The sequence below is a fragment of the Centruroides vittatus genome, unplaced genomic scaffold, assembly GCF_030686945.1.
Source record: "Centruroides vittatus isolate TY-2023 unplaced genomic scaffold, ASM3068694v2 contig_250, whole genome shotgun sequence".
In the NCBI taxonomy this organism is placed as follows: Eukaryota; Metazoa; Arthropoda; class Arachnida; order Scorpiones; family Buthidae; genus Centruroides; species Centruroides vittatus.
The window spans coordinates 686,947-710,463 of record NW_027121584.1 but is presented as its reverse complement, the minus strand read 5'-3'; the positions used below and the strand labels follow the sequence as shown (position 1 = coordinate 710,463).

General features: G+C 30.4%; 1 protein-coding gene across 4 annotated transcripts in view; it reads left to right on the top strand.

The window, feature by feature from the left end:
• Positions 1 to 21,440, top strand: part of LOC136971394 (sodium/hydrogen exchanger 6-like) — a 74,559-nt gene extending 53,119 nt beyond the window's left edge. For 3 of the 4 annotated variants that reach the window (XM_067265842.1, XM_067265839.1, XM_067265840.1), the window contains exons 13-17: positions 2,921 to 2,972; positions 4,022 to 4,104; positions 5,172 to 5,280; positions 8,426 to 8,533; positions 21,272 to 21,440. In XM_067265842.1, the coding sequence (XP_067121943.1) occupies positions 2,921 to 2,972; positions 4,022 to 4,104; positions 5,172 to 5,280; positions 8,426 to 8,533; positions 21,272 to 21,325 (406 nt within the window). In that variant the 3' untranslated portion in view covers positions 21,326 to 21,440. Of the gene's footprint in view, positions 1 to 2,920; positions 2,973 to 4,021; positions 4,105 to 5,171; positions 5,281 to 8,425; positions 8,534 to 8,656; positions 8,703 to 21,271 lie in introns of all 4 variants that reach the window. The other variant, XM_067265841.1, reaches the window with a different exon arrangement.
• Positions 21,441 to 23,517: the final 2,077 nt, after the last annotated feature.

Below are 23,517 nucleotides of genomic sequence, written 5' to 3'. Positions count from 1 at the left end.
TTGGTTGCCTGGCAGTAAAAAAAAGAAAAAAAGGTGAAGGAGAATGTCTCCTTTGCCTTTTTGTTCACTGAAATGCTGATTGATGCAAAATTTGCAGCATCAGCATATCTCCCCTTGCAAAAGTTGTATGCATCTGTTTATGCATATGTTGGCATACAACCTTTTGGAGTTTCTATAAGCATTGTGGTTTAACAGCTTAAAGACCAATTAGCATTAGTCTTTAAGCTGATTACACATTGATTCAATAGTCTTTTTATTTTTATAGTATATGTGTAAATTTGAGAGTTTTCATCTTGGTAAGTTTAACTTCCATAGTATCAAAAATTTTTTAAATCAACTGTAATTTATTTTAAATTTTAAGCAGATAGTGAAATGGATGAGTTTTTAATTAGAACAGAATTACAAAGCTAAGAAATTGATGTTGATGACAATGACAATAAAGCAGCATTTTCTGCCTAAAAAAGTAAAATTACCAAACAAAAATATGATGATAAATACAGTGGAACCTCTGTATACAACCTTAATCCGTTCCTGATGTTTGGACTTATACCGAATAGGATGTATACCAAACCAACCTTTCCCATAAGAAGTAATGTAAAAATGATTAATCCGTTCTCATGTAAAAAAAACCCTCTTGATATGATATATTAATGGAGTTGTAAAATAATTTAAACACTGTTTGAGCACATTAATAAAAAATGAATTTTATTATAGATTTTTAAAGTTATTACAGTATATTGTATTATAATATGTAAATCATTAAATCAAAATCAAATCAAATCAAACTCTCCTTAATACTAATAATCTGTTTAGAAATTGATTAAACCCCTTTCGCAACGTTAGCAGATTTAATAATGTCTTTATTTCTCATGATTGTCGATACCGTCGTTCTTGGAATATGGTATGCAGCAGTTAAATCTTGAACACCCATGCCACCTTCATATTTCTCAACAATCTCTTTTTTCAGTTCCATTGTGATTCTAGTCATTTTTTTAGTTTTCTGTTGCTTTTCATTTGCCTTTTTGCAATTCATGATTAATAAAAATAATAAAATTTTTAAATTTGTTAAATTTCTTCTGATTTTAATTTGAAATCAGATGAAAATCAGAAGAAATTTAACAAAGTTATAAACCGTGGGACTGCGAACGTCTAGTCTAGTCTAGTACACCGATAGTGCTAGTTGTTCATAGATGGCACGTATAATTGAATTAAGTCGTATACCGAGCAAAATTTGTTTTGTCCAAACAGGACGTATTCCGAATTGGATGTATTCTAAAGCAGACGTATACCGAGGTTCCACTGTATTTGGTATTTGGATTTGCAAGGAGAACTGCCCTAGTCAATTTGTGTTGTTTGTAATGAAAAACTTTATAATACTTGTATGATTCCTAATAAATTAAAACTTTTATCCACGAAACATCCAAATTATTAACAAAATTCAGTGAACATTTTAAAAGACTTTTAGATTCAAAACATAAACAAACACAGACTATTATAAAATTTGTTAAAACTGCTGACAAAGCACAAAAACATAGTTTTTTTAGTTGCTGAGCTAGTAACACAGAAGAAGAAAATCTCATAAAATTGCTGAAAATATTATCTTAGCTTGTCTTATGGTGAAAATCTTATTAGGAGATGATGCATCTCTTTCTAACAATACAATTAGTAGATGGATTCAAAACATGTTGGAAAGTATTGAAAGTCAAGTGATAGAGCACCTCAAGTCTGGTGATATATTTGCACTTCAAATTGATGAATCCACAGATATAAGTGGGAAGACACAATGTCATTTATCAGAATTATTATTAATGATGATAGTATCAGTCAATTTTTGTTTTGTAAAAATATTACTCAAAATAACAACTGGAGAAGGTATTTTCAAAATAAACAGTTACATTAAAAGTTATGTCTTGTCAATAATTTTATAAATTGTCCTTCAGCAAGCAATAAAAATTGTCAATTTTATTAAAAGTAGACAACAAAAAATTCACATTTTTTCTAAACTGTATGAAGCTTTGGAAACAAATTACAAGATCACAATCAGTATTGTTAATGCACACTAAAATTAGGTGCTAATCAAAAGATATGATGTTAGCACAAATTTTCAAATTACAAAAAGCACTGCTTATTTTACAGTTGGTTAAAATGATCAAACAAGTCTGCCAAAAATGTCACTTTTGAGCACCATGTATTGCTGCTCATATAATTACTATATTCATTTTGCTCAAGTAAATTTGAGCATGCAAGGCAACAGGAAAACATTTTATCATTAACTGACAAAATTAACTCTCTGAAAATTCTAGCCAAGTGTTAACTTTATTGAAGAACTTGTTGAAATAAAAAGACACAAATTTAAAAATAAATTTTGATAAAACTAACATATCAGCATTTTGGATAAGAGTATCATCTGAATTTTCAAATATATCAAAAGGAGCCATAAAAATTTTGCTACCTCTCTCTACTTATACTTATGCAAACTGGATTATTCATCAATGGATGAAATTAAAAGCAAAAAAATGTGAAAGGCTTCTTTCTGTAGAACAAGAACTCAGTTTCCTTGTCAACTATTTCTCTCCAAATAAAGAAATTATGCACAAATATCACATTAGGATTAGGAATTTCTTGGTAATTTTTGTTAAATAAATATTTCCATTGGTTCCAACTTGGATTCCATTATATTTGCTATAATTATTTTTTCATAATAAACAAAAACATATAGCCTATGAAAGTGTATAATGATTACAGCAATTTTAAACATTTTTGTTTTAAAAATTATGGTGTGTTGCAGGAATTTTATTAAGTTCAACTTATGTTCCAATCCAAAACAGTTGGGAAACACTGACATAAGCTATTCAATTTCTTATGTTTATTTAAAAAATTTTAACACTATTTTAAATGCATGCGTTTTTTTCTTATGCAGAATAGGAATTGAAGATGAAAGAGAAATGGTGCAATTTGGATCACCTAAAAAGGTAAGGAAAATATAGTTTGTTACTAATCAAATAACCAAAACTGTTGGGTTTTTTCAGATTATTTAATGTTACTAAATTAATACATTTGAATTCAAAGCCAATCATGAACACTAGCCAATAATTTTTACCAGACTATAATGCTATAATATGAAAATATTTTGCTATAAATTATATTAAGAAATTTAAATTGAGCTTAGTATTTTGTACAGATTTTTTGATGCTTAAAACTAGGAATTTAGCTATTTGAATTTTACTTGTGTTAATTTAATTTATTGAATAATATAATTCACAACACTTAAGTTATAGTAATATAGTATCATTATATTAAAATCTGTAACTACATATAAATATAAAAAAAACTATATATTTTATTAGAAAATTTAGTATTTTAAATTGACTAGATTGTTTTGAATACAGGTAGGCCTCCTACAACGCGGTAGATACGTTCCTTGAAAATACCGAGTTGTGGGAGACACCAACTTAATACAAAAACTGGGATTCAGTTCTAAAAAGAGAAAAACTGCTTTTTATGGTGTAACATTTTCATCATTTTTTAAATTTATGTACCTAAACAGCTTAAATAAAATTCAACATCATATAAAAACTAAAAAGATTATGATTTCAAGTCAAAATCAAAAAGAAACATAATGTTATGCTCACAAATTCAGTCCTCATCGTCGCTTATAGTTGTTCGAGAATGTTTGACTGGCCTTCTTTCAAGATCTGAGCTTGTTTCGTCAAGTTCCACTGCACTTACATGATTCGTTGGGATTTTTCTGTTATGTGAAAGATAATTTGTTACTAAATACCCTAAACCACGTAAGAAAATTTCTGCGTTTTTCCAACTGCGTTGGAGAGAGAACGCATTGTAAAGGTACTGTGTTGTAGGAGGCTTACCTGTACTTAGTTTCAGTTTGTTTATTAATTTGAATATTTTTAACTATAAGAACTAATTACTTATTTCATTTTAAAAAAATGATATTTTAATGTAAAAATCATATTTAGTTTATAACTGTTAATATTTTTGAAATTAATAAACTATGTTATAGACAAAAGAGCAAAATACAAATCAAAAACCAGAGAAGTTTGAAAAAGCATGGTTGGTGAGAAAGTGGTCTAACTTTGATGTTATGTATCCTTTCTATTTATATTTGTTTTAAAAGTATATATAAATTTTTGAGTAATTGTAAAAATAATGTTTTTTTCATTTTTATTAAAAATAGCTTAATTTTGTTATTTATTTATCTTCATTGTTATTCTCAAATAACATCATTAAGAACAAGAATGTTAAAATCTTTTTCAATATCAATTTTAAAACCTTTTTAATTCAGTATGTCTGAGTCATTAAAAAATTGATTGTCAAATTATTCTTTAAAACTTGTAATAAAATTTCTTATCTTTTACATCTGAATTGAATATTGGAAAATTGCATTGATGATTTTGAACTTATTGGAAATTTATTATGAACAAAAGTTATTAAAAATGTTTTATTCTCTTCTCATTATTGTATCTCTACTGACTCAATAATATCCAGGAAAGATAGGCATCAGTTTCAATTTGGTTACATAGAATAAATTAGGATTATCTAGCAAAAAAGGTTTGAATGGAATATAAGGTTTATTCAAGAATTTTGCAATTTAAACATTATAAATATAAATATAAATATATAATGTTATAAACATTATAAACATTATAAATAAACAATTATAATTAAAGTTTATTAAAATTCTTTATTTCGTATATTATTTAAATTACTTATTGTAAAGTTGTTACAGTTTTAAATTAGAATAACTTTGACATACAAATTATTTTTATTCAACTTTATATACAAAGAAATTATTTAATTAAAAACAATTAAAATTATGCAAATATGCAATTAAATTAGAGCATTATTCTCATTATTTTACAATTGACATTTCTGTACATTTCTATTCTTGAAGATACTATTTCAAAGTAAATTACATTAATTCAGTTTTTTTTAATAGTTATTTGTTATTCTAATTTAACACTAGAAAGTATCTGTATTGTTTTGCAAGTTATATCTTGATTCACTGGAAGTAATTATTATTATTTACATTTAATATGGGGAGTATTGATTTCTTTTTGTTTTGACAATCATAAATAATAATTATCGTATAACTATTTTTTAACTAAGCACTGATATTTCTATGAAAATAAACTTCTTTGACTAAAAATAAGGTTTATGAAGCCATTGTTAACTCATAGTCGACCAACTCTAATGGAAACTTTGCCTTCTTGTTGTTTGCCTTTAGCAAGAATATTAACGAGTACAGAGCAACTATCTCAAGTGAGTATTCTTTGAGTTCTAAATATACTATTATTATTTGTTATACAGTTGTGTGTCACTTAACATCCACCATATGTTCTGCAAAATAGGACATTATGCAATTTTGATGTCCAAACATCATTATATACTGTATACACTTAGCAAAGTTATATGGGATATGTAGTGTACTTGTATTGACTAATAACCAAGATAGCCAATGTATACACTAGTATTAATTAAAATGTTTATTATGTAATTATTAATGTGTAGTAATAAGTTTTTTATTTATGTAATAATTATTTTAAATCTAGAGAAATTTGAAAACTTTTTCAAGATTTTCTAGAAACTTTAACATTTAGGACTTGGCAATGCTGAATATATAGTAAACTTTATACCTGGCAGTGCAACTGCTTTGTACACAAGAGACATGAGATCAATGTTGCTAAGTCTTTAACAAGCTTTTCCACTATACCGACCATACTTTTCTACAAGATTAGGTCAATGTCCCTTTTCACAATGATCCAAACTACTTGTTTGATATTATAAATATAATCTTATGGAACCACAGGCATATGTGTAATTAGATGTCTGAACAGATGTTATGCAGCATTTGATTGTTTATCAAAATTTTTGTTTTTAAAATATGACAGATTTATACACATGTCTAAATGTAACATTGTTTATAAAATCTGTGTTTAAGCTAACTGATATTGCACACAAATGAGGTTGATAATGTTATGCAATATCAATTACCTAAAATATTCAATGACATTTTGAATTAAAATAAACATACAAAAAAGTAATGACTTATCAGAAGACATAACATTTATTAGTATTATTAAAAATAATTATTGTTGTTAAAAATTCACTTTTTATCACACATTTTCTTCCCGAGAGAAAACTTTACTTTCAAAAACATCTGATACATCTGAGAATTACTAAATAATAAATGCTGTAAATAATGTAAAACAGGTGTAAATATATAATTACTTTATGCATAAAGCAAATCATATGACTTCATATTAATTAAATCTGACTGTTGAAAACTGAATATATAAGGAATTCTTTTAATACATTGCTTAACTACTGCATTATTTTTTCAGCTGACTATGTGGAAAACACCTTTTCAAAGCTGTTTAGACTTTTGCAAATATAACCACTTCTAAGGCTGCACGAATGTCTGTGTAATCTTGTAGTTAAGCAATACACAGCTGACAATGAGTCTGGGTTATTAATATTGAATTATTTTAATAATAATAATAATACAAAAATTTATCTTAAAAATGTTAATCTTCAGATGCATCTTTCTTGAAATTTTATGCATGTAATTTTTGTATTCTAAATGTTTTTTTTCTTTATAAAATTGGTTTTGAAGTGATAAAAAATATGATATATATTCTTTTAAGGCTGCCTTCAGATTCTTAGAAATTACACAAGAAAAGAAATTTTATGATTAAAAAATTATTTAAATGTTTTCATAATTTTTGTTTTTAAAATTTAATAAGGAGATATTCTAAATAAGAAAATAAAAGTATTAAAAAAATAACATACAAGATACACAAGTTCCAGTGTGTGATTGTGATGCTTACGCTCATCATCGATGTTGGCAAACAGGAAATCCTTTCTTGTTTTTGTGTATTAAGGGATTTCCCGTTTGCGAACATCGATGATGCGTGTAAACATCACAATCATATGTTGAAAAAATAATTATGAAAATTAGAAAATGTGATATATCAAAGATAGGAAATGCAGAGGAACACCACTATATATCTTATATAAATGGTTATAAAGAGAAGCTAATAGGAAGAATGGATGATAAAGGGAATGTTTTATTTTTTCCACTACCAGTATATTACTCTTTTTTTCAGTTAAGTTTGAATGTAAGTTTTAAATTACATTTATTTACAGCTAAAAGTTAACTAATTTACTTAACAATAGTTTGACTTAAAATCATTAAAATACAGGGTATTTTCAATTTGAGAATATATATTAATAATTCTAACGATTGCCATATTAAATCAGGTCATTTGGCTTTAATATAACTATCGGGCTTAATGTTTATATATGTAGCAATAATTTATTTTGTCATACAGGTGAACAAAAATATTGAAAAGTTTTTGAATTTTAAGTATTTTTAGTCTTTAATAAAACTATTGGATGGAATGTTTTATTGTCATAATCGAGTTTCAAAAATATATAGCTTAATACATTCATTGAATATGTTGTAATCTTCCCTAAAATGTCAACTAACATCTCTATAATAATCTATTTTTTTTGACATTTAGAGAGGAAAAAGCAGATTTTTTGATTTTCTCCATAGAAAAGTATGTTGAGAATCATTCTAATGGCTGATTTTTAGAATCACGAAAGTATTAAATTAGCAATTATGTTTTAAATGGACTCTTCTTTAAATGATTGATTATAAGATAGTTATTATAGACACATGTTAGCACATCAACTTTTCTGCAGTTTGTAGTAGCTACAGATGCATTGTTTAAGATTAACTTTGAGTTATACATCTGTGCCTACAGATTAAGCATACAGGTCTCATTACTGAAGTTAGTCAATCTTAAAACAATGGGTGTTGTAAATACTACAAACTTCAGTAAGAGTTGCTGTGCTAACATCTCTCTATAACATGTAGTAATTGTATCCAGATGCTGATCATTAATTTATAGTATTTTGACTGTGAACCAATCTATATCCTGACTTGAATTTCTCTTCACAATCTGGAAGTTACATTAGGAAATGCAATCCTTACCACAGATTACTCAAATTGTATATGGCTTGCCCCCTCCTAACTGCCATCAAGTCTGTTGATATTTTTGGATCGTTTTTAAACTTTTACAATTAAACTATTGAAAGAGATTTTCAAAATACAGAAATGTATGAGATAGACATGACCAGTTTTACACACTGCCTTCTATTGTCATACTGATCAGTTACTTTTGTCATATTAATAGATTTTTTTATGTATATATTTTATCAACTAGTATTATAATCCTTTCTAAATTTCAGTTCTTATTAAATATTGATTGGTAGTACATCAGCAAGTATTTAGATATTAATAAGAGATAGTGTAATTTATAGTATAATAATTAAAATCATAAATTACATTTATTTTAATTAATGTTAATTTAAATTACTGTATTTTATTGTATGATAGGATAATAATAAGAAGGATGATGATTCTGATACTGATCTTTGCATTAATGAAGATGAAATATCTCCCTCCACATCAAATCATATCAACAGTAATCAAAATACTCCTCAGGTATCCATATAAAAAATCTATAATGAAATTTAAAAAAATTATAGATGTATAATTGGTAAAGAAAGCATATAAATATCACATGTTTAAAGACTAAACAAATGTTTGAAATATTTTCTTTTCCAGTGTAAAATCAATTATCTTCAGCCTGAATGAAAGATTTGTATAGCTGGTATTTACTTTTATAAAATTTTCAGTGCATGTTGCATGAAATAACTTAAATACTTTATATATTTATTTGAATTCCTATTTTAATATTAATTATTGATAAAAATTTAACTATTGATATCTTTAATCATTAACAATTATATAATTTTTTTCAGAATTAAATAAATGAAATGTATTTTCATTTTTATAATAAAATAACAAAATTAATACATATATTTTTAAAAAATTAATTATCTTCACAAAAGATAAATTTATATTTATCTTAAAGTGCTAAAAATTGTATCTCATTCAAATTATTTTTCAATTTTTATGTATATGCCCTAAACAATGTTTTGGACTATAAGCATTCGATGTTAGCATAATCTTGTTAAAATTTTTAATTTTCTACGTTTCATAATTAACAATTTAATATGTTGAAAATTACTTTGCTGTTAAACATTGAATTTTTTTAATTATTTTTTTTTTTTACTATGTGATATTTTGCTTTTAGATCTAAATCTATCTAAAAATCTATCTAATTACAGTGGGTGATCAGTTAACAAACATAATCTGTTTCAAGACTTTGTTTGCTATCCAAACTGTTCGTTAACCGATTATCGATTTACCATAGGTTTTCATGGAAATTTGATTAATTTGTTATGAGACCCCAAAAAATAAAAAATATATACTTTTTCACTACATTTATTTATATGTAATAATAAAAATACATATATACATCTTGCATTTTTATTAGTCATGTTTTTTCCATTTGTGGGGATTAAAAAATGTGTCTAATATCGATTGCTTTTCTCTCTTCTTCAGGATTTTTCAGAAGTAATTAATAGCATTGTAATTGTAGCATTCCCTGAGCCTATTAACCTCAACCTGGTTTGGATGCCATTCTAAGACCATTGTTCTGACATCTTCTTACTCCTTCAAAAAAAATGTTTAATAGCAGATATCAACATTAATTCTCTTTTTCAGAAGAAAACATATCTCGCCGAGTTTCTTGGCGTTCTTCTGTCGTCAGATCAGTTTCAGGTTCCATTATGAGTTCTTCAATGTTCTTTATTTCTCAGATGTGATTTTTGTTACTCCTTAAGTTGCTTGAGTCTTCTTGATATAAGACTGAATGTGGCCTACTGATAGAATGTTTACGACGAAAATGGACTGTATACAAGCACACACAATAATTGCACTATTAAAACAACTTTATTACTCACAACAATCCAAAACACTGCGATAATACTGCCCGGACTCCTCTCGAATCCGTTCCACAGCCAAGATGGCGTCCACGCTCTCAGGAACAACCAAAAAACGCGCGAAACGAAAGCGCCCTCTCACAACATTAAAGTTTTCCAACAAAAAATAAAAAATAATTTAAACATTACTTTAAACATTACCCCCAGCCTTGACACCTGCAAGGTATCAATTACCGGTAGCTGGAGCGAACAGACAATCATTCGAATCTTAAATATTACTTAATTATTACTGGGTAGTGGACACAATTTTGTAACTGGTCTTATTAGCTTTCCAGTCGACGTGAATACAGTAACAACTCTTACGCGACCATCACTACCAGGATGGGTCTGTATAACACGGCCAATTTTCCATTGGTTTGGAGGAAGTTGTTCATTTTTTAGTAACACAAGGTCACCAATTTCCAAATTCGGTGAGGAACGATACCATTTACGACGTTGTTGGAGAGTTGTCAAATACTCTGCATTCCACCGTTTCCAGAAGTGTGAAACTGTTTGTTGTACTAGAGTCCAACGTTTCAGTCTAGGGAGAGCTATATCACTCAAATCAGATTCTGGAATAGCAATCAAGGGTGCACCTATTAAAAAATGACCAGGGGTTAATACCTGCAAGTCATTGGGATCGCTTGACATTGGACAAAGGGGACGAGAGTTTAAGCATGCTTCCACCTGTGTTAACAACGTTACAAACTCTTCGTACGTTAACAATGTAGATCCTATAACTCTCTTCAAATGGAACTTCATTGATTTTACGGCAGATTCCCAAATTCCTCCAAAATGTGGGGCGGCTGGTGGATTAAAAATCCAGGTTATACCTTCACTAGCGATGAAATGAGCCAATTCACTACTCTTGTCGATAAGTGACACATTTTTATAAACTTCTTTCAGTTCTTTACCCGCCCTTTTGAAGTTGGAAGCACAGTCACTCACCATTTTAACTGGTTTTCCTCGACGCGCAATAAATCTCTTCAGCGCAGCTAAAAATGTTGGTGTAGATAGGTCACTAACCAACTCAAGGTGTACAGCCTTTGTGGAAAAACATACAAATATAGCAAACATAGCACTTTGAAGATCGAACACCCCTTCCACCTCGTAACTTAAACAAATAAGGACCAGCATAATCTAATCCAGTAATAGTGAAGGGCCGACTGGGTTGCACTCTAGGGGCTGGTAAATCACCCATTAACTGAGAGGCAGTTCTTCCCCTGGTTCTTACACAGGTAACACACTTATGTATAACATTACGAACTACACTTCTTCCGGACAATATCCAAAACTGCATTCTAAGAATACTCAAAAGCAACTCTTGGCTAGCATGTAGGTAAACTATGTGATAGTACGTTATAATAAGATTCGTGACATGACTCTTAGAGGGAAGCAAGACTGGATATCGTCGTGTTTCAGGAAGATTGGCATTCTTTATCCGACCTCCCACGCGGATAACACCTACAGCATCCAAGAAGGGAGTCAACTGAATTATTCCACTGTGAACACTTATCTCCTTGCCTAACCTTAAACAAGACATCTCCTCCCTAAAATATGATTGTTGTACAGACTTAATTATTGACATAATAGCTGTCTTTACTTCACTAGTAGTTAGAAAACCATGTAAACGGTTTTCTGGAGGGTTACGGCAATTATGCAGGAACCTCAAACATAATGATACGACGCGATATAATCTGGACCATGAAGAAAACCTTTTAAATATCCCATCTTCCAACTTCACAAGTAGCCGTCGTGTATGTCTTCCTCTCCTCAAGGTATATCTTCTCATCATCAACAGATTTTTCAGGTTCAGACCAAAGTTCAGGATCAATCTGTCTTAACCACTCTGGTCCCTGGAACCAAATCTCACAGTTAACTAACTCAGAAGGAAGAAATCCTCTTGTCGCACAGTCCGCAGGATTATGACTTCCACCAACGTGTCTCCACTTCACGGTAGGAATTGCGTTCTGAATTTTTTCGACTCTATTGGCAACAAACGGTACCCAACGATAAGACTCAGATGAAATCCAAGCTAATACAACGGTGGAATCCGACCATGCAAATATGTGACGTATGGGAACATCAAGATACTTCAATACTGTTTGCAATAAATTAGCCAATAGGACAGCAGCACAAAGTTCCAACCTGGGAAGAGATTGTACCTTAAGAGGAGCAACCTTGGTTTTGGATGTCAGTAAAGTGACCTTTACGTCACAATTAGTTGACATTGTTCTTGTATAGACTACAGCACAGTAAGCCTTCTCTGAGGCATCGCAGAATGCATGGATATCAAGGACGTTTAACCTTGGAAGTGAAACAAACCTCGGAATCTTTAAGTTCCCAAGAAGGGTTAACTCATTTCGAAATAACTTCCACTTATGCTCCACTTCAGCAGTGATGGGCTCATCCCATGAAAGTTGACACTTCCACAACTCTTGAATCAGAATCTTTGCATATACAACACATGGAGCAAGCCAGCCCAAGGGATCAAAGATTTTTGCTAAATCCGAAAGGATTTCTCTTTTAGTATAACCTGCTTGCTCATCTGAATATGGAATAAAAAATCTGAAACAATCCTCCCGAGGAATCCAGTTGATTCCTAAGATCTTGATTCCATTATCCTCTTGAAGCTTTACAGACTCAGAAGAGTCTCTTAATTCCTTAGGTATCTTCTCTAGTACCGATGGGTCATTTGAAGTCCACTTGCGTAACACAAATCCTCCTTTAGTCATCAGGGCCGTTAATTGGTCGACCAGCAACTGACACTCCTCGGTGCTTTGTGCACCTGATAACAGATCATCTACATAAAAATCTCTTATAATAGCCTTAGAAGCAAGGGGAAAATTGTCTCCCTCGTCATCCGCAAGTTGATGAAGCGTCCTTGTAGCCAGAAAGGGTGCGGGTGTTGTGCCGTAGGTAACTGTAACAAGTCTATATTCATGAATTGGATCACTAGCATCATTTCTCCAAAATACTCTCTGAAAATCTCTATCCTTTTCGTTAATCAATATTTGTCTAAACATTTTCATTATATCAGCAGTAATGACGATGGGAAAGGTTCTAAACCTCATCAAAATTGGGAATAACTCTTGTTGAATCCTAGGACCAACCATTAAAATGTCATTCAATGACACGCCTGAAGAAGATTTCGTCGATGCATTAAAGACCACACGTAACTTCGTTGTTGTGCTAGATTCCTTCATAACTGGATGATGCGGAATATAATAGGAAATACCGCTTGATCCTGACTGATCAACTAATTCCATATGGCCTAGCTCTATGTATTCTCGCATGAACTCCTTATACAACTCATATGTTTCTGGTGTTCGACTGAGCTTATACTCTAAAGCCTTAAATCGTTGTAACACCAACTCCTTAGTATAGCCCAAACACGAGGGGTTCTGTTTAAAGGGAAGTCTCACAACATAACGTCCACTCTTATCCCGGTAATGAGTATCTCGAAAATGATCTTCACATTCTTGGTCCAACTTAGACATTCGCCTTGCCTCCGGGACAGAGTCCAATGCCCAAAATTTCTCAACTAACTCCTTAGTGGTCAATTGAATATTATTCACAGAGAATATAGGTTGATTGATGGTATGGAGAAAGGCAGTTCCCGCAATAATCCAGCCGAGTTTGGTGCAAACAGCAAACGGCAGTGTCTCCTTTCTCCGTATTATATCTCCCTTTAGCATTGTAAAGAAAACATTAACACCCAATAGAATGTCAACTGGTCTTGTTTCAAAAAAGAATGGGTCGGCCAGAACTAGGTCATTAAAATTGTTCAGAAGATGTGGAGGGAGAGGTACATTAGGAACATCCGACGTTATTTTTTTAATCACGAATGCTTTTGTACTAAATTTCAAGTCTGAACTAAAATGGGGGGTAAAGGTCAACTCTATTTCACCAGAAGTCACAGCATGAAAAGATCCCAAGCAAGAAATCCGAACATTAGCACTGTTTTTCGTCAAACACAGTCTATTGATACAGTCTTCTGTTACAAAGGATGCCTCAGAACCGCTATCCAGTAAAGCTCGACAAGTTACGAAATTTCCAGATGAGTCGCTTACCTTGACTAGAGCAGTACAAAGTAAGACCTGTTTAGTTCCTTTAAGACCTACTCCGATAGTACTCGAAGGATCAAAAAGTCCAGCACAAGTAGTGGTAGTTGGACTCGATAAATCATATGGCGTCGATTGGGAGGGAGGAGCATCAGTCAAGGGTGGACTAAATGCCTTCCCAGAATTCAGAGTTGAAGACACTTCAGAGTCTCTACTGATATGTAACATGGTATGATGTAATTTACCACATAGTCTGCATCTACTTAAGCTCATGCAGGTTTTAGCTTGGTGTCGAGCAGTAAGGCAATTAAAGCATAGTCTATTCCTTTTAACTACATCTATCCTCTTCTGAGTGCTCATCTGTGTGAACCTTGAACATTTCGATAAGGAGTGCTCATTCTTACAAAGAAAGCAAGTATTACTACCAGATACCAATGATGTCACTTTGGGATACGAACCACTTCTCGGTTCCTTAGGTGGCAACTTAATAACTTGAAGGGTTCTCGCATGATCCTTCAAGAAGGTAAGCAAGGTCTCTAGCGTGCCCAGCTCATCCTTCTTTAAGGTACGTTCCCACCAACTCCTAGTATTTTTATCGAATTTTTCCGTAATTAAATAAACTATTAGCACTTCAGAAAACCCGGTAATATCCTGGTCAAGCACACTCAACGATCGGACGCATTCATTTGTAATATCCACAGCTTGTAATATAGACTGAGATGAATCAGTGATACTCGGAATGGTTATTAATTTCTTGATCAAAGCATTTACCAGCTCACGTTTATTAGAAAACCGCTCGCGTAAGAGCTCCATTGCAGTTTCATAGTTAGAATCCAATATCGGAAGTGACTGTATAATTTTCAAAGCATAACCTCTACAAGATGATTTTAAATATTGTAATTTCTGACAATTCGACAGATTAGAATTATTGTCCACACTAGCCTTAAACAGGTCATGGAACGATAACCAGTCCTCAACATTTCCACTAAAGGTCGGAAGAGACAATTTCGGAAGTCTTACATCCGGTACCTGTGATTTTAAACTATCGGCATCACTTGTGGAATTAACTCGTTGTTTAGAGTTCTTCCGTTCTACCGTTAACCAAAGTTCGTCAATAGTCTCTTCAATAGATTGCTGTTCCTCTATATACATTTCAATTTCCTTATCGTTACATTGCGAAAAGACCTCGTGAAATACGTCATGTAATTCAACCCTAAGTTTCTTAATTTTAGTTTGGAACAGTTCTATTTGGGTATCGTCTGCGACCTCAACACCAGCACTTATCCTTTCCCTAAGCTTGGTAGTGTTGGACTTAAGGACTTTCTTTTTGGTCAACGCACACTTAAGACCCTCCATAACACCGGGTAATAATAAAAGGTCAACTCACTTGCTCGAGCGATTTAATCCTATCTCTGCGGAGTTAATCCAGAAAAGGGGAGTACCAATACTCGAAGGAGAAAGTTTCCAAAGTTTCCAATCCAGCAGAATATGCTACACGTCCATTACAGTATCCGCTGCACTCCGTTACAATCCGTTGCGATCCGTTGCCATCCGCCTCGACGGACCAAATGTTTACGACGAAAATGGACTGTATACAAGCACACACAATAATTGCACTATTAAAACAACTTTATTACTCACAACAATCCAAAACACTGCGATAATACTGCCCGGACTCCTCTCGAATCCGTTCCACAGCCAAGATGGCGTCCACGCTCTCAGGAACAACCAAAAAACGCGCGAAACGAAAGCGCCCTCTCACAACATTAAAGTTTTCCAACAAAAAATAAAAAATAATTTAAACATTACTTTAAACAATAGACCTGTTCGAGCCATACTGCCCAGCAACATCAGACATCTGCCCACTTTCTACCTTTGCTATTATACTCTCACCTTTTGGAATAAAAACCCACACAAAACTTAATGAGTGCCCACCCGACAGTCTTGCGAATACTATAAAAGAATTGTTTCTGTCAGAAAAATAAAAGGCTGGAATTACAAGGGAGAGATTCACAGTTCAGAGGAATACTATCCGATCAGTATATACCGGTTTGAGCGTCGATGTCGACATCTCCCGCGCTCTGAAAAGTTTCGAATTGTTGCCCGAAGACAGGGGAAGACCAATCGGTATTTATTATTTTACGTCGTTTCTTCTTGCATTTGTTCTGTGAAGTGTGCCTTGTCCAAACATAAAAATCTTTTGCAAAATGTGTTTGTTATCCGATTTGTTCGTTAACTGAACCATTTGTTTAACCGATCACCCACTGTATATCAGAAATGACATAAATGGCTGTAAATCATATGCTTTTGTGCAATCAGATTCTCATTTAAATTTAATACAATTTCTAAAATGATTATAGAAATTAGTTCTGATTTAGAACAACTATTAACTATATGACACTATTTATAGTAGGTCTATTTTTTCCACTCACAATTGAGTGTGGTCAGTTATGGAAGAAATTATATACTCATATTTAGAATATATTATAAATAAAGTTTTAATTATAAATTCATTTTTTTAATCGACTTTAATTTTTAGAGGCTAATTGTGGTTTATTCCTTATTTATTTCTTATGATAGAAATGTAAATAAGCTTTATCTAAATATGACAGCTGTTTCATCTGAGACAATTATATTCTGAAATAGTTATGTCTCTGATAGTTATATTTATATATTGTATATTTAGAATAAGTTAACAATTAAATAAAATAATAATGTAATAAGTAATGCTAATTTTATATGTAATTATTTTCCATGTGATATGAAATTTATCACAGCATACATTGATATATTCAAACTTCTGTTGTTACAATATTGTGGCTGAAAATATTGTATTTTGTATGAATTTATTTTGTGTTATCTTTCATTGATTTTATATCTTTTTATACTTAATAAATACATTTTAGAAAATTACATAATTATTTACTGTATTTTTTGCCTTATAGATGCACTTTTTTTGTAGCTAAAATTTATCTGAAAATTGGGATTATGTACCCAATACATTTTGTACTGTAAAGATTTTTTTCTTTCAAAAAAATTAACATGGAAAATGTGATGCATCCAATATAAAGTGTGTCATATAAGGTGAAAAGTATGGTATTTATTTTGCTACCAAATCAGAAATAAATAAATGTAAAATAACAATAATAATCTAATATTAATCAAATGCTTCATTAAATTGAATTAAGCTTTCATAAATTACAAGATTTAAAATACAGCTATATATGCAGCATTTTTAATGCCGATTATAATATTTTTGTATTTTTATATTATTAAAATAGTAAAAGTTTTCATAACTGTAAAAAATTTTCCTGGAATATTATTAAAACTGACTGTGTAAGATATGTAAAAAGAATAAAGAATAAAAGGTTAGAAACAAAGCTGAGAGTATTTAGATAAATTTAAAGTAATCTTTTCTGGAGTTATGTTGAAAAATCACTTATAATTCTATTTAAACAAATAATCAAAAACTATATATATATACATACATACATAGTAAATTCAACATTATTACAAAACTTTTATAAATTTTGAAATTAATTACCTATTTTGAACTACTGGTATATCATTATTGTACACACCAAAATGTATTTTATAACAATTATTGTTAAATTTAAATTTTCTCTTATGAAGATAATACAGAAAATGTTTCTATAGAAAGTAAATTATTTTTAAATAAAGACTTATACACGAGGAAATCTTAAAGTTTCAAAATTGAATCAGTTTAAATATAAAGTAGAAACTTAATTGTAATTTTTGCTATGAACATAATATAAAATAAACTTATCAAAAAACTTTAGGTAACAAAAACTTCTGTTTCTATTGTAATCAAGCAATGATTTAGATTATTTAGTACGAATTAATTCTTTTGTTTGTTGCTCTTACATTTGGTCAATAATTTTGATTTATAGTGAGATACGTAACAATAGTAAGAATGAAAGTATTTTTTACATCAGTTTTGTTGAATTAATATGATACATTGTCTCCATAATGAGGGCAATTAAATTACATTTCTGTACTATTTCAGGAATTAATCGTAGCACATTAAAACTGGAATTTTTTTCCTTAAAAGTTCATATAAGTCTCCTTCATTAACAAATTAATTATACCCATTTAAATAGTTTGACATTTGTTACAATTTTCAGGGCCTACATAAATATATTGCTGGGTTCCAGAGTGATTTGGTTTTCAGTAGTTTCATCGTTTTTTGTTTTTATTTATATGTACAGTACGTATAATATTTATGCTTAATGATAATATGTAAACAAATATTATAAGTATTTTATTTGATATTAAAGGATGGTCAAAAGGTTGTTTGGAAGAAGTATTCCTTAATAGGAAGCAGTTTAAAAAATTGGCCTATTTTATAAATGAAAATATTATTTACCAAAATGATAAATGATTTTACAATTTATGATGAAAGTGTAATTGTAATCAAATATGAACTAGTTGAGGATTCAAAGTTGCATGTTGCATGTATGATGAAACTATTGTTCTTTTTTTTGTTTGATTAGTGAGTGTGAAAAGGCTTGAAATAGTGAAAACCAAAGACTAATGATACACTTTCTGGTCAAAGTCTGTATTAGTTTACAGTAGTTTTTACCTTGACATTTAAGCCTGGAATGGTTATATGTTAGTTCTACTGAGTCCATCCAATTGACTGTATCAAATATATTCAGAGATTGTACTGTTTTTGCCCGAAATTTTAAAATATCAAGAGGATACCTGAATCCTTTTGTTGATCTGTAATAGACAGTTTTGAACTATTTGAAATTATTAGAAAAATGCAAACTTTAGGAATCAAAACATACTTTATTTAGAAATGTTTTTGTTCTCTTGATGATGGTTCTTTAAATTTAGCATTTTTTCTAATAATTTTGAACATAGTGCAAGTATAATTGTTCTTTTTGTCAAACTATTTCTCTTGAATTTGAGCTGTAATATACTGGATCTACTTAGAACACATGCATTATGTATAATTACATTACACTAGATAAAAATATTTTCAAAATGTCTGAAGTTCACTCATCCTCATCAACAGAATCTACACCAGACAATTCACTTGTCAGATGGCTCTATATAACAGGGATGGAGAGTTGTCGAAAAAATACACAACTTTTGACTCCCAGGTCAGTATTTCTTTTTTTTAAATCAACTCTAACTTCAGACTTCCATAAACAGATTCTACTCTCGATCTGACTATCTATCCCTTCTATATAGAGCCTGTCTAAATTAAGATCATTATCTTCCAGTAAGGAAGCTATTTCAGTTACGATATCAATATGAAATAAAAAGAGTGATTATAACAATATAATAAACAAACACACATACAGAGATATGTATAGTACCATAGTATGAGCATGGCTATATGAATATCTCTGTGGATGTCAAAATAACATTGACTTTGAATAAATATTTTCTAAACAAATGGTTTATAAGAAAACAAACTAAATTTCTTTGGATTATAATTTATTTTATATACTACTTATGATTTGCATATTGTACAGGGTCATCAAGGTAAATCTGGAATTTTTTCGTAGGCAATCTTAGGCAGTCTTGGAGATAAGACTGTTGATAAAAGTGCGTGCATGCATGCATCAAGTCACTCAAGAAGAAAGCACTGAACATTCAACAATTGGGACCTGCTCAGACACATGAGAATATGGCCAAAGAGCTGCTATACTGGAATTGCTTTATGCCAGAAAATTACTCTCACAAATAATGGAATGGTTTGGCATCAAGAAGGCACAAGTTCACGAAATAGGCGAGAAGTTCAGGCAGTTTGACAACAAGGAGAATTTGACTCCTGACAGGGCAACTCACAGTAAGCATTCTGATCATAAGATAATATGTACCATATTTTCCAGCATATAAGATGACTTTTTAACCCAGGAAAATCATCTCAAAAGTCGGGGGTCGTCTTATAGGGCAAGTATATCCCAAACTGTATATTATAACTGTAAAAGTTGGGTCCTCTTATATGCCAGAAAATATGGTAATTTATAGCCAAATTGAAGGAGAAAATCAATCAGGATGGTGCAGGGAGCATGAATGACCTCACAAAATAAATAGTCAAGGCGATGTAGACAGTCTGCAGCGCACGGGAACCTGCAATACCATTTTGTTCTCAGGAATTGCCAACTCTTGACTGAGAAGAACAAGGATAGAAAACTGAAGACCAGGCTTTGATTCCCTAACTTGTGGTCTCTATCTAGCCCAACTGCTGCAATCCCTTTGACTGCTATGTGTGGGCAGGTCTGGTTCTAGTAGGTGTGCAGTGCATGCATGCACTCATATGGTAAAATTTCTAGGGTGGTCGATAGTGCACTTTAAAAATAAAATTCAAATATAATTTATTTTAATATAGTGATGAAATAGATTGATGTTTGCATGACAGATGATGATATAGCTGTGCAGATTATTCGTATAAATAATGCTGAAGCATGCATGCTAGGTGTTTTGCATTCCAAAACTTGAAAGTGCAAGCAACAGGTGACGAGGGATTAGTCCATTAAACCAGAGAAAAATTTATCAGTGAAATTCCATAACCATCATGATTGTTACTCGTTTTAAATCGTGTAAAAAAAGCATAAAAATTTGGAGTTCATAAACTTTTAAAGTTTGCAAACTCCAAGCTATTTATTTATGTTAATATTAATGCTATGATTTTATGTCAACATCTTATGATTAAGAAGTTGATAGACCATAAATAATAGTTTAAGATTACTCTTACATAACTCATCATGAATGGCTGCATTAAATAATACAGGTACAAGGTGTTTGTTTATGCTTAATTTTCATTATGAATGGGCCTCTATTCCCATGTTATTAATCTTAAAATGATGCAGCCCAACAAATAAGTATAAGTAATTTGAAAAAAATTGTAGACCTATATATCTTTAATACTGGCATTTTAGTACTTTTGAGCAAATGATGCTCATTTTCAGGTTGCTCAAAAGTACTAAATTCACCGGTATTAAAGATTTTTACACTCTAAGATAGCAACTTTATAAAATGTAACAAACTGAATAAACTGAGATACATAATTGACAACAATTTAATACAAAGCTCTTTCAATCTTTCTTTATAGGCTTCTAGACATAGCTTTACTTGCCAGATATGTAGTTTTATGCTTTATCTTCGGTTTGAAAAGAACTATTTTATTGATATATTTTGAAATTTGGTTTCTGTTGTTACAATTTCAATAATTTATAAGAATAATCTTTAAAAAAAAAACAAAATATGAAGGAAACAAAAATGATAATTACTAATGGTTTTTTTTTTTGTAGGAGAACTACTTGAAGCTTGAAGAAACAATGTATGTGCCCTACCTGAAAATTTAATATTTATTGGGAATATACTGTATTAATATGAATTTTATAAAATAAGTTACTTTATTATGTATAGTTACTGCGTCGGGATTCTTCAAAAGTTTTATAAAACTTTTTACAAACGATATTTTTTGTTGTTATATATTTCAAATCTAATATTACCGTCAAAATAATAATACAATTTATTAGGGAAAGTATATATTTTTCAATGTTTAAACTCTAAAAGCACTTCGTAGTAAAACTTTGTGTTGTTTTTTTTAAATATTTATTTTCAAAATAAAAAAAAATCTCTCCTCCATTAAATAATACATAATGTTTTGTAAATTCTAGTTTAAAAAATTAAATATGTCTAAATATTTATTAAATTACTGTAATAAATATTATGGTTATCAAAATTATCAATTTTTAGACTAGAATTTTTTTCATGTAGATATGATTTTATAGGATGAAGAGGATGTTTATTAGTAGTATTAATCATCTAGAAATTGATTGATTGCACAAGCTTAAATTATTGAAATTGATTAATTTTGCAAAGCAATAAAATTTCTCAGGGCAGAAATATCAGCATATTTAACAAAATATTTATTTTGCTGAAGTCTGTGCTTTTTGTTTTCTATAAAAACTTAACTGCCAGGACTACATACTGGCTATAGACTACTTTTTACACTATCTGCAGGTAAGATGTAATGGTGTATTCCAGCTAAAAATAGCCGTTGCAGTTATAAATTTAAATTATCACAAGTTACAAAATTATTACAATTTTTAACTACATTTAGTCCTTAAAAATTTCAAAGAACTTTAATGTAAATTATAGTGCTGAAACTATAGCCACAAATTTCTTAAATATGGTAATACACAAATAGGTTAAATACATCCGGTGTATATTAATCAAGAATTTGTTTTATATTAAATATTGATTTTCTGTTTCGTTTTCATGAAAAAATTCTAAACTTGGTACTCTATATGTGTGTTTGCTTTACCAAAGTGGAAGATTATTTTTGTTTCACATTACTTTTACCAGTGAATATAGCAGGGGTGGGCAAGCAAGAGTTCAGTGGGAGCCGAAATGTAGGTTTTGCAAAATGCATGGGAGCCGCAGTTCTGTACTGTCGTGGCGAATAGTATGGTAAGGCACGCGATTTTATTGTATAAATATAATATAAAACAAATATTGAATTTTTAAATAAACATATTTTCACAAAATTATAAAAATAAAATTGTAAAAATAATAAAAAACAGAAATGATGAACACTTTCAGCAAGAGCCGCATTTGCCCATGCCTGTTATATTACATCGCACATATAATACTGCTTGTGTAATACAAAACTGCCTTTCTATATTCAAATAGATCACCGACCCCCATTCATTAAAAACATCCAAATACCATTTATTATATTTATAGTTAACAGCTCTATCTTTAAACTCAGTTATATAATTACATGTCAAAGTCATTAAAATATCAGAAATCTCGTTTTCATTTAACATTATCCGGTTAAAGAAATAATTAATATTTAAAAAAAAATAAAAACATACGGTGCTTTCAAAAAACATAGATAATCTATATGCTTAAAATTTATATTGAGAGGAAAGCGTTGTGCTTAAGCTATTGCCAAAATAATTTCCAAGAAACGAATTATATCCTAAGGATATAACTGCAAAAATAATGAATTTCGTGGCTTTGTTTCCTCGACCTTCATTTTGATTACTTTTCTCTCAATAAATCGTTCATAAAATACGCAAATGTTGATCAGTCTTGACGTCAAAATAAACGAATTAATTGTAAATTGAGTTGAATAAGCCATCCAGAAGTTAAACCAGCAACGAATGATCAACTTCAAAAATAATAAACTAGATATAATTCTTACAAAAAGACATTTCGAATACTAATTAGTTACACGGAAATTCCAAGAAACCATTAACAATTCTCTCGTTATCTCTACTGTACTTCCAAGACTCCTCTGATATGTAGACAAAACTTAACATAAATTGTTGAAAATTGTTTTAATATGAAATAGAATTGCCATTATTTTTAACGTCTTCATAAATGCGATTGATTTAATTAAATTGTAAGGTTTCTGGATCCAGGTTTTTGAATCCCGCGCTCATAAGGACCTTAGAATCCAGGATGACTCACGTGCCCGCCTTTAGGCCAACGCTCAGCATGTGGCATATTCAATCTCTAACGAACATCTGTTAAATAAAGA